Here is a 12760-nt window from a genome sequence, read left to right on the forward strand (position 1 = left end):
CTCTCCCTGCAGAGCAGGGGTAGTACAAACAAATCTACTAAACGGGGACTGCTGTTATCTTGGGGACAGTTGGGTCAACAGCCCCCCCAAGCTTTATACCCTCAGTAAAATCTCACTGAGCCTTACTTCCCTTGTGCCCAAAGCATGGGCATTGTGTGTGCCAGCACCGAGCCCAGAACAGACAGCTCATTGGGATCCTTGCCAGGTAAAAAGCATCGGACCCTGCACTGCTGCTGCTGCATGCTCACACTCCAGCCTGACATGCCTTAGTCTGGAGCCAGAGGAGCAAAAATGAGAGTGGCAATGCCAGCAATGGTGTCACAGCTTACACAACAAACTTACTGCATGCGAGTCACTGAACACCTCACCCCAGTAATGAGATCCAGCTACTGCCAACCTCAGCTCTACTGGAGCTGGGGTCAGAAGGTGAAAGACACTGCACGCAACTTAAAAATCTTTCAGCTTCCAACATTCATAACCAAAACATTCCAGGGAAAAAAATGAAGCTGTCAGCTGTTTCCATGTAGCACAGCGCAGAAAGTAGGTGACTGCTGAGCTACAAACAATCCCAGAGCTTCCCCTAAGTTTGCCTCATTGACTAGATGAGTGTAAGATTCAAAACTAGAGTGGGGAAATGCAACAAGATTAATAGAACAAGGCTGTTTATCAGTTCAAAAGTGATTTAAGAAATAAATCAGCACCAAAAAGGCAATATGCAAGCACTAGGTATTTATTTGGATTCTTTTCTCCCTCATATATGTGCTGAAAAAGACTTCCAAGGAAGCCTGTATTTTGCAAAGGACTTCCCTCTCATTCCCAAATCACATTCCCTTGTCCAGAAGGTGAGGCCACACCTTTGTTTTCATAAAACAGACTTGTCTTTCTTCCCAAATTACCTCTGGTTTCAATGTTTCCTCAGCCAGTAAGTGGCAACACATCCTCAAATTGCAGCTAACTCTCAGTCTCACCTGCCTCCATGCCTCTTCCTAATGGCAGCCAATATATTTGCTTATATATTATTCATTACTTATATATACTGCTACCTCTATCAGCCTGTTGCACAGACGCAGTGATGACCAAAATGACACAACTGGAAAAAACAGAAAAAAAATCACAAAGAACCACAGGTGCTAAGGTTTAGGCACTGCTATTTTGTTATTCTACATAATTTACTTATTGTGCTATGTCCCAGTGGGCAACACAAAAGAAATCTGTACATTTGTATGGGAAGTTCTGGTAGGAAAGAACAATCAGCTGCAGATATGAAAGGAACTGAGAAGTCAGCAATTTCACAGCCTTTGCCTTACAATATCTGCTATAATGTTTTAGATTATATCACAACCCTTTTCGCACACCCTTTTCATGGATCTGTGAGACTTACGGAGAAATACACATACCGTGTTATCAAATCCACCCATCAAGCAGTGATAGATATCCCCTGCGGTGTTATTTTTCCAGTGTTTTATGCAGTCTTTATTTCTAGGCATCCTAAGCACTGAGGTTTCCATGACCCACTGACACGAAGTGCTCTCTCAACCTAAAAATCTTGGTAGCGGGGCTTCCAGTCTCCTCTCCCTCCCCCTCATCTCCACTAGTCATCAACCCATATCTTTAAGAATAAATGCCACGACGACCCAGATTCTTGCCATCGAACTTCAGAAGTCAGGGACTTGGCTGTCGTGAAGACACAGGTAGCCCTATTGCTCTTTGGAGTGACCTCTGCCTCTCCCTGACGGCTTCAGAGGGAACCTTTGAAAGGAGAAGTCAGGGCCTTGAGGACAAGCCATACTCGGTCTAAATTTCATGTAACTTTTTCTGATCAAAGACCCCTTTCTGTCCCCTCTTCCCCCAAGCAGTTCTCTTCCACTTAATCTCTTCTTGGAACACTGTTGTCCCATCTGAATGCCATTTCCATCTATTAACTCATCAAGCTTCAAAAGAGGCCTACAAATGTCTCAGCTCTACAACCTTTTGGTGTATTTCAGAATACCCTATTTGCATTTTTTCTTGCTTTTTAAGAACACAAAGGAACAGGATACTTGTGGGACACTTCTCCTAAGATCCTTATTCCTGATTTTCAACACAGATTCAGATAGCTCTTTGCCAGATGTAGGTCAGACGAGAGAGGCATGGAAGCCACCAAGGAAAGAGAAGCCACCAGCTGCTAAATTTGGTCTGGTGTTGTACAGGAAATGATTAACCAGGGGACTGGGCCACTACCCATAAATAAAACAGAAGCAGAGGGAAACAGAGATGGTCACATCTTACAAGGCAATGAAAAAATGAGGAAATTAAACCAGAAAAAAAAAATAGGAAGACCAGTACTATATTCATCTCCTTTCTGATACAAATAAGTGGGAAAAAGTGGCCATATGAAAGCCTTGAACATGGTATTTGCTGTGAGATAAAGCGACAGTAATACTAATCAACTAGTGTAGGCATTCATAAAATTATTGTGTCATTTGAAATTGAAGCTGGAAGTGGTACACTGGGAGACAAATTCTCAAACGCTTTCTGAAAAAGTATCATCAGACTTGCTTTCTTTTCAGATCTCCTCACCCGTCCCAATCCCCGCAGGTCTCATGTTGTTTTGAGCACAAGTTGAAAATGGAAATTGAAATTGAAAAATGAAACTGCCATGGAGCAAAACTGTACAATTTCATATTCTAAATAGGTAATTACAAAAATAGTCTATTCAGAAAAACAACAGACTTTCCAAATTGGGGAAAAAATGGAAATGATGAGTCAAACCCCCTTGATTAGCAGCTTTTGATCTGGCCGCTGGCAGCTCATCTCAAAGATCTGTAATGTGCTAGCAGTTTGGTGACCTCCTATGAATACTATGTTATGTATTCACAACGTATCTGGGGCTGACACATTAAAAACCTCTGCTGGCCAAGTGGATGGTTGGTTCTCCTTCAAGTCAACATGCTTAGGAGTGGGAGCACTAAAACCTACTTCTCAGGTATGGCAGAGATGCTCTGCTTCTTTACCCAAATTGCCAAGGGCTCCATGATCTCCATCCCAGTTTCATGACAACTTCCACTCTGAATCATTAAGTGTGGCAGGAAGAAAGCTTTGACAAGCATCTAAATGCCCGTTTCTGAAGCAGTAGTACTCATGAACCCTAATACAAACCTCATCATCATGCTTGCACGCTTAAAGCCAAACATCTATTTTCCACACAACAAGCCCTGCTTCCCTCATTGCAGCTCTGAAGAGCAAGAGTAAAATAAATTTCAGACAAATTATTGCTCTCCACTTCCTATCCACCCTCCATTCTCCAAACATCCTCTAGCCCAGATTCTAAAACAAAGAAAAACAAATGCCTTGATACATAAACATAAGCTATGTTTAAAAATCTACTTGCCTGCTCAACAATAACGATGGGGAAACTTTTGGTGAAAAGTCATGTGTCATCATTTTCCATGGCTTTCACTCAAAAGTTAAAAAAACAAAACAAAACAAACCAGCCAACAAACAAGCTTTTAGCTTATGCTTTCGAGCCATTGCTGTATTGGTCAGATGAGGTGTTGGAGACAAGAAACTCCGCTGCCCAGGGGAAGGCGGCGGTGGCTGAGACAGCAGTGGGGTACCCAAGCCTGGTGCTCCCTTTCACCTTAATGGCAACATGCTACAACTGACGTCTCTGAAAATAACTGATCCTACTTGTATTACACATCTGTCACAAGCTGTAATGATCTGGAAGCAGGTCTCGCCCCTTAATGATTAGAGAAGGGATAACTAGCTGAGAGTGGATACCTAACTCAGGAGATAAAGTCTTAGAGCAAGATCCAAACAGGCACCTAATTCTCACACATTTCAAAATGATTCTCATCCCTTTTGTGCCCCCATGCTACGAAAGATCAGGTTCTGGACCCTTGTAAGCCCTGGCTCCTGAACCCACTACTCCAGAAGTAAAACAACACAGAGCAGTGGGCATGGGGACCTTCCCCAACCACCCAATGCTCCATGAAAGAAAAACAAATTTGAATTGGCTGTGAATATGTCCTTAAAAATTATCTGTCCTGAGTAACAACGTGGTAGTTTATTTTCTTGAGCGTGTTCATCCAAAGTCGGATGAACACAGAAAGCAGCTATTCGCTCCGCTGGCTGTGCTTCATAACACCAGAAAAACACAGGGCTTCCTTTCACAGCGCTGCAATTTGGAACAGCGCTTGCAGGGGGTCAGCAGCAGGTGCACACTCACAACTTCCAAAAAAAGGATAAACAGACTTTTTTTTTTAAATCTTGGACTGGAAGAAAAAAAAAAGTAAATTCTTACATCTCATCTACAAACTTCGTCTTTGCGTATAGGAACAGCTACAAGACCAAAATAGCTACTAGAAACTTCTTGAATGAGTTACTGGAGTCAGAAGTTAACATGTGAGCACTTCCCCTCAAAGCTAAGACAACCCAGGAAGAAGGGCTCTGTTCCTCTTAGGTGCCCCAAATTTATGTCTGAAAAAAATAGGTTAATATCATAAAAACACCACTCAAGCGGTTCCAGTAATTTCAGTTTCTTGCTACCCACAGAAGAGATTAGAAACTCTTTTTTTGTGCCTAATATATACTTTTAAGTGACAGAATCAGAAGAAGAGGTAGGAGAAAGAATCAATTACCAGCTGGAAACAAGAGATAGAACAGCATACCAGAAAAAAAAGAGAGAGAAAGGAAAAAAAAAAGTGATGTTCTTTTTCTTTTTACCCCAATGTATTTTCTCTTTCAGGCTTTTGTGCCAGAACTGTCCTAGGACCGAAGTTGACCTGTTCAGCCATTTTACAGAGTGTTCCCACCAAAAATCAAAGATCTACATTGTACTTTTATCCTACGTTCCAGAAATTTTGACAAGCTAGACCTACACTTAAGTAACAGATGAAAAACCTCCACTTACTGTCACTGCTGATTCTGACACGAGCTACCGACTTCAGAATAGTTTTATCAGGAATCAGTGTGGTAGAGCTAGCATAGATGTTAATCTCAAACCATTTACTGTTTGTTTTTTTTTTTAATATTATTTTAAATAGCCTTTATTTTCCCCACAGTGCAATATGTGTTGAAGCTTTTGTATGAGTAACTATTGCTAGTCTCCTTTCCAACACCCTTTAATGCTTATCATTCTTTGCCAAACCCTGAGCAAAAGCAATTTTCTTCCTCCCTAATTTCATATGAAAATAGAAGAGCTACTCCATCAATCACCTTTTTTCCTCCCGTGACAGCCACCATTCATTTGGCTAAGTATTCCCTGACAGAGCACAAAATGCTTGCCATTCACTGGAGGTGAACGATGCTTCAGGAAACTATGGTTTTACTTTTGTTTTTGCAAATGAAGTCTATGCAGCACGAATGGAAGCAAGAAGTACACGATCCGACTGCATTCCCCTGGACACGAAGCCTTTGCTATGAAGACATACATGCACAACTATTAGAAACTGACACCCTTTGATGAGACTGTGGCTATCAATTACGACAGTAACTCCTGAAGTAAAACTGCATAGAGACTGTGTTAATGAACAGTAGCAATATTGTTAATAGGAATAAAGTAGCTGGACTGCTGACTGCCTCAGCCTACATGGGATCTCCCTTCCAACACTCTGCCTGCCTTAACACTTTTAAAAATGGCCAAAATCACGAGTATCTTTTTTTTTCTTTAAGTATTTCTATGCCTACCATCACCATACTATCTGAGAGTATCATATCCTATTACACATTTATCTTCATTATGTCCTTTGGGCAAAAGGGATTAAAACAAGATGGAATTAATGTACAACTTATTCAAAGTCACATGAAGTCTGTCACAGCCAAGAACTGAAGCATCCCCCACTCCCCCAAGTCCAACTGTAGCATCCCATTTACCATTAGTAGACTCATCCTCTCACAGGCGTATATACCTAGGTCTGTATCATATAATCTCAAATTAGAAATATATATATATATATATATATAAATAAATTTTGGAAAAAGTTGCAATAATATTCCCTCTCATCAAGAATTGAATTAATCTTTTCAAGGTCACAGACAAAGCTGACAAGATGAAGCAGAAAAATGTACACAGCTGCACATACACGATACCTGATTTCCAGGCTGGCGTTTGACTTTGTAAAGCAGAAAATGTACCTCTGAATGAACATCATCCAATTTTCCAAATATATTTAGAACATCATCATCACACTTTCATGCAAGCTTAAACACTTTTTGCTATGACTTTGCTGTACAAAGTGTTTCATGGCCAGGCAGGATAACATTCTGTGATTCTGTGGTAATGTAGTGCAGTGACCACTTCATCTTTCTGAGAGGAAAAGGCTCGAGTCAGTCATAAAACAAGGGGCATTCCGTTCCTGCTTAGAGTATTCCTTGACAGCATCATGTGTTAGGTAGAGCTCTGTTGATCTTACAACTGGACAAGTGATGAATGATGAGCAAGTCTTGCAGCCTTTTAACAAAAGTTTCTTGGAGATGAGGCACATCTTTGTTTTTCCAAAATAGCTCGGTTATAACATGAGAATTTAGCAACATACATTGAAGTCCGAACATATTCTACCTCAAAAGAAAATACGTACCACATTCTCCATAGCAAAATTAGGACGTCCAAAGAGAACAGAAAAGTCAATGAAGAAAGATACAGCTACAGATTTGTCATTTTGGTTCAGCATCTCTCTTTTCAAAGCTTTAAGAAGCAGCTTCTAAGCTGACCTTTCAGTTCCTTGTAATGTTAATGAATTTTAAAACGTAATAAATTCCAAGTGCAATGTATTCTTAAACAGTCCACTGAAAAGCCAGACAAAAATCAAAATGCTTAAAAGTACTGAAGAGCTCTTTTGAGAACACCGCATGTTCTTGAAATGATGAGGGGAAAAAAAAAAAGTCAATAGGAACATAACCAGGGCCTTGTTAAAAGCATATTAATTTAAGAAGCGGATACTGTGTATCACCATATTGACTTCATCCACAGAGGAGGCTGTCTTTCCTCGAATGTGTTTCTCCTACTCCTACGCCTGATAGGCCTTCAAAACTGACAACTTTGTGGAAAACCATACTGATGATCGACATGCAAAAACAAAACTGGATGAGCCAACTTTTTGGCCATTAAAAAACAAAACAAAACCCCAACAACAAAATAACATGCTGTCTACCTAAAATGAAGCATAATAGGTGTTTTCACTCCTTAGGAAACCCTGCTCTGAAAAATTATGAGCTTTTCACCATTTGAGATATAAGTGAAATATTACAAGAAAGGGGAAAAAAGACTTTTTCCCCCCTCCGACAGCTTAGAAATAAAGGGTGTATTCAATACACTGTCAGCCACTTTTATTATTTCGTTTGGATAGTTGCTTTTTTTCTTTTGCTCCTCTCTTAACATGTTAACAGGGAAAAAAAGAGACACCAGAAAAAAACACAAAATAGAAATCAACAGCCAAACTGTACTGAATTAAAACCAACTCATACTACCTCAATGAAAATTCTTCACTTTGGGTTTGCTTTAAAATATTTTGAAGATTTCTGCTACGGCTTCCCCTGAAAGATTTCTTTCTGCTGCCTCCACCTGACAGAATTACGGTCGGACTTTCCCGTGCATCCAAAATAAACAGTCACCCTTGTTGTGACAACTTTAAGCCTACGGAGCACATCTCTTGGCCAAAACACTTGAGAGCTTCCAGCGGAATGAGGAGTGAGAGCGGGGAGCAATTTAGAGCCTGTTTCAGCACAACCGGCCACTTCAGCCTTTTGTCTTGCATAGGAAGCACAGCGCAGGCAATTTCCACATGCAATCAAACCACTGACATCAAGCGGTGCACTTGTTGGCAGTCTCCCGGGGAGTTCAACAGGGGAAATGATTTAATTGACACGAACAACAACAACAACAAGTTCGCACTGCAAATACTGAAGATCAAAAGATTTTTTTTTATTGGCCATTAGAGGGTTGCTAGCAGCCCTTGGAAATACCCGTTTCTGTGTTTTGAAGCATGTCTGTATCACAAGCCAAAGCAGGGAAGACTACAGCAATGTAAAACCACCGCTGTTCCAAGGGAAAGGAGTCCCCAGTGCCTTCCCCAGATGCCACGGGACCGTCCAAGATTTACGAGCTCTGTCCTACGCATCTTGCAGAAGATTCTCCTCACTTCCTCCAAGTGCTGGAGCCGCGTTTTGGTTAGCGAGCCAGGGTTACCTTGGCAGAAGCAACAAGCAAGACCTCATAGATGTTGTGTAAATCCCAATACTCCAGTGCATTACTGAAAAGCCTAGCAGCTTTTAAGCTTTCTTATTTTCTGAAGCTCATAGATGGTCCAGGACTGATATGCACCCCCACACAGTAAATTTAAGCCCACTGGCAACAGGCATGTTTTTATGAACTATCTTCCACAGATTCTTTAGAAACAGCCGGCTAATACCCATGCCCCCACAGATTACATGCTGCAAACCAGTGCTCTACATCTATCCTGATGGCATGACTACAGCGTGAAACTTGAGCCCTGTTCTTGTGAACCACAGCCAGAACGGACAGCGGAAACCAACAGCATTCCACAGACCTTTATTCCTATTAGATCTATTATGAGCTTGAATTCAGAACAGGATATATTAAAAAAAAAAAAAGCGCAGCCTCATATCTACAGATCTCCTCCCATTTTCCCCGTATGACCCTTCCAGAGCTCTGCAAAAGAGAAGAGATGGCAACGCAAAGTGGAAATACTGAGTAGGGCTACTTTCTCCCCCTACAAGATGCCACAACATTTTTCCAACTGATTCTCCCCAATCAGTACAGCAACTAAGCAAAAAGGGAGACAAATATGGACAAAACACCAGAGAATCTGGTCCAGGAGGAAAAAAAGTTACTAGTAGTCTGAATATTCTAAAAATACAGTCATCTGCCCCCCAACCCCGTCCCCTGCCTCACCAAAGGAAAGTTCAGAGAATTAGCAAATCTTCACACTTAATTCCTTTGAAAACAAACTTATTCCTCCTCCAGAGTATGCTGCAGGCCTAAGAAGTAAATGAAAGCTGTTCAGCCTCGGTGTTCTCTCACCACCTAGATTTCCTTTAAAGCACACACCTGCCCAACGCAGGTGTGATTTGCATCCTGATTGCCATTGAAGTCTTGTACTGTTACTTGTGAACTTTCTTTCAAGTTCTGAAGTAAAAAACATCCAAACATTCCTTCCAGAGTAACATAACTAACCAGGAACAACACACTGAAACCTGAAATGCAAATAAAAAAGCAAAGCCGGACAAGACGGCCCCCCTTACGCTATGGAGGCCTCAGAGTAATTAAACTGAGAAATAAGTTTTCCCTTTGGTCTACTGCCTCTCGGTTCTTGTAGCTATAAATGCAATAAGGGTGGCTGCAAAATTCACACACTGGAAACATGGTTTGCAAACTAGCTGTCTGTCTGATTGGGGATTTAAATTTTCACACCATAAACTGTGGCTTGGAAGGACTGGAAGGAAAGAGTTGCCTGTTCACTGGATCTGTGGCTTCAGGGGAAAGAAAAAGTTTGATTTTCTTTAACGTCATGAGACTTGACTAGTCAAGCTGTTTTACAAAGCACCATGCACATATGTAGGGCTTTGGTCATTAGCAAGGCCAGGTGTCCGCTGCCTACTCCTCCAAATGCTTCAAAGTCTCCTGGAAGGCAACAAGACTACCTGGCTACAAAGAAACGTTCACAATTTGCAAACCTTACCAGTTGGACAAATCAAGGAGTATGGCACTGTTCTTGCAAAATGTACACTAAATATATAAAAACTCTTTAACAATGTCATCCGTAGGGTGACAGCCCAAATGGCACCGTACACCAGCGAGGGTAAAGTAGCTGTAGAAAATACCATTCAAACAAGCACGTTTACATTGAGGCGGAACATGCTCCATGCACCAGCAGTGGCAGCGGTGCAGTTTGCTTGTTGGGTACCAGGGTTCAAGCCACAAGGACCCTGCTTCCCACCCAGGCACCAGCCTGCTGCAGGGCTTGAGACAAGTCCTCGCCCTTAACATCCCAGGTGACCTGGGCACAAGGAGGAAACTCCTAGGCTAACAAGTGCAGAAGTTTGCTAATGGTGAGATATGAATAGATCTGTCTATTTTCCTCCTGAGGGAAGCCAACATTTAAAAAAACAACAAAAAAAAGTGACCACGCAACAAAAACAACCACCCCCCTTTTCAAAGAACACCTCACCCCTTCCCCAGGAGCTTGTCATGTTTAGGCACGTACAGCAAAGGCTCCTTGGCACCTGCCGAGCACCTCACAAAAACGATCACCACCCATTCACCAAGATCCAGCGTCTTCCAAGCTTTTCATCTCCAGGCCTCAGAAGACTTTCCAGCAGAGACAGCTACCAGCTATGGTGGTTCAAGCATCCGAACAAAGTTTTATTTCCTGGATCCTTCAAGAGCAGTCAAAAGGCCACAAAATGAGAAGCTGTCTAACCCCATGTTCCTCACAGTCTATTCCCACACAAGCCAAGAAAGACTCATCCTTGGTGAAGATTAAAATTAAAAAATTGGCATCTACTTTGCTTTGAAACAGAGAGATCTGTACTTGATCCAATTAAAAAGTCAAACAGTTGTAAGCAAAACCTGCTCCTGCCTTGGTGGAAAACTTGTCTGTTTCCTCTTCAGTGGAGGAATACCTTAACTAACATTACATGAAGAAAAAGAGCCAGTAAAATCCAAGCCAAAAAGGCAATATGCTGGTGCATTTGCGAAGTAACATTCAAAGAGTTTCTTCTTCTGTTCTCACTTGAATTTTCATTGACCTTTTTCTCCAGTTACAGCAGACACACAGACTATGAACTGGACAGGATTTCTGCCCGCCTGGTCCTCTCCCCCAACCCGCAAAACAGGGACAACTCGAAGTGGGCTGCTCAGGACCTCGTCCAGCTGAGCTCTGAGTGCCTGCAAGGACAGCCAGACCTCTGGGTAGCCTGTTCAGACATTTGACCACCCTCACGTTGAAATTTCTTTCCCTAACATCTCATTGGCACTTCCCTTGCTGCAACTTCATCTGTTGCCTCTTGTCCCACTGCCGCGCACCTCCCAGAAGAGCCCGGCTTTGTCCTCTCATCCTTTAACTGAGGATACGGGATAGCTTTCCGTTAAAAAAAAGCAACACATGCACACGCTGAGATGTACTCGTAGGATGTTCATAAAACACATGTGCACACATACGGATTTCAGCTTATTTTTCTGAAACACAAGTACTGCACTCTAGTTTGCAACGTAGTGCTGCTGTCTCTTGGCGGTTGCCCTTTCGCAGTGCTTCATGCTGACGGCTTGCCTTCGCAGGCAAGAGGAGCTAACGCGGTAAAAGCTGGTACCGAAATTACTCCGTGGTAACCTCCCCGTGAGGAGAAGCCCTCAGTTTTCGTTCCCCGTGCGGATCAGTCCTGCCGCGGCGAGGCACTTGCACAACCTCGCGGTGCACTCCGCTTCCCCCAACTTCCCTGCGGGGCAGGGAAGCAGCTGCCAGCGGGGCAGACACGGGGGGCACCACAACCCAGATCGCTGCAGGGCTGCGGCTCTGCCCCCGGGGGGGCGACGCGGGCATCTTCTGCCGTGCACGGCGCCGCCCAGCATCGCGCCTAGTCCCGTGCCGGCCCCGCACGCACCTGAGCGGGGGGAGCTCGCCGTGCCCTCGCCCCCTTGCCCCCGGCTGACAGCGGCCGCGGCTCCCCCCGGCCCCGGCTCGGCAGCGAACAAAGAGGCGCCCCCCCCCCCCCCACGAGGCGCAACAAGTCCCCGCCGCGCCGGGCCGCGCTTACCCAGATAGTGCCGCAGGTCCAGCAGAAAGTGCGGGGGCCCCCCGTTGAGCTGGTAGAAGAGGGAGCCCAGGCAGAAGAGCAGCAGGGCGGCCATGCAGAAGCCGTAGTCGCGCAGCGAGAGGAAGGGCAGCAGCGACAGCGGCCGCCGCCGCCTCCAGCCCCCGCCCGGGCCCGGGCCCCCTCCGGCCGCCGCCGCCGCGGGGGGCCGGGCGTCCGGGCAGCCCCCGCCGCCGCCGTGCTGCTGCTGCTTCTTCATCCTCCCCTTGGCCGCCGCCGGGTCACGCAGCCCGCCGGGGAAGGCGCATCCTCCATCCGCCTGCTCGGCTCCGGCTGCCCGCGGCGGGGAAAGTTGCCGGCGGCTCAGGGGGCCCGTCCCGTGCCCATCGCCCGCCGCCCCCGGCCCCCGCTGCAGGCGGCAGAACCCGGCGCGGCGGCTGCGGAGCGCCGCTAAGGGGAGGGGAAGGAGGTGGCCACCATCCCGCTCCCGGGGCTCGGCTCCTCTCCTCCTCCTCCTCCTCCTCCTCCTCCTCCTCCTCCTCCTGCTGCTGCTGCCCCGCCGCCGCGCTCCGCTCGGCCTCTCGCCCCGGTGTCGAGTTACAGCCGCCGCTCCGCCGCCGCCCGCCCGCAGCCCGCGGCCGAGCCCTGCGCGACGCCCGGCCCCCGCCCCGGCCCCGCCGCCCCCGGCCCGGCCCCCGCCGCCCGCCCACCCCGGCCCGGCCCGGCCCGGCCCGGCCCCGGTCCCCGCGGCGCCGCCGTTGCCTCCCCGCGAGCGACCCCTGCGGGCGCCGCCGGGCGCCACCTTCATGGGCCCGGCCCGGCTCGAGGCACCTGCCCCGGGCGCTCCTGGCTTCGGCCTCGGGCTGCCCCCGCGGTCTGGGCTCGGGCAGGGGCCGCGGGGCTTCCCCCGAGCCTCAGGACGGTTGTGGGGGCTGCGGGACCGCCGAGGCGAGGCTCTGGGCGAGAGCGGGGATCACGAAACGGAGATCGCCTCACGCAACCCCAGTTT

General features: G+C 46.1%; 1 protein-coding gene across 4 annotated transcripts in view; it reads right to left on the reverse strand.

Moving 5' to 3' along the window:
• The window catches only part of UST (uronyl 2-sulfotransferase), a 166497-nt gene extending 154097 nt beyond the window's left edge, over positions 1 to 12400 (reverse strand). For all 4 annotated transcript variants that reach the window (XM_040552751.1, XM_040552753.1, XM_040552754.1 and 1 more), the window contains exon 1: positions 11755 to 12400. In XM_040552751.1, coding sequence (XP_040408685.1) covers positions 11755 to 12010 — 256 coding nt within the window. In that variant the 5' untranslated portion in view covers positions 12011 to 12400. The remainder of the gene's footprint in view (positions 1 to 11754) is intronic.
• Positions 12401 to 12760: the final 360 nt, after the last annotated feature.

The sequence above is a fragment of the Cygnus olor genome, chromosome 3 (assembly GCF_009769625.2).
Source record: "Cygnus olor isolate bCygOlo1 chromosome 3, bCygOlo1.pri.v2, whole genome shotgun sequence".
NCBI lineage: Eukaryota > Metazoa > Chordata > Aves > Anseriformes > Anatidae > Cygnus > Cygnus olor.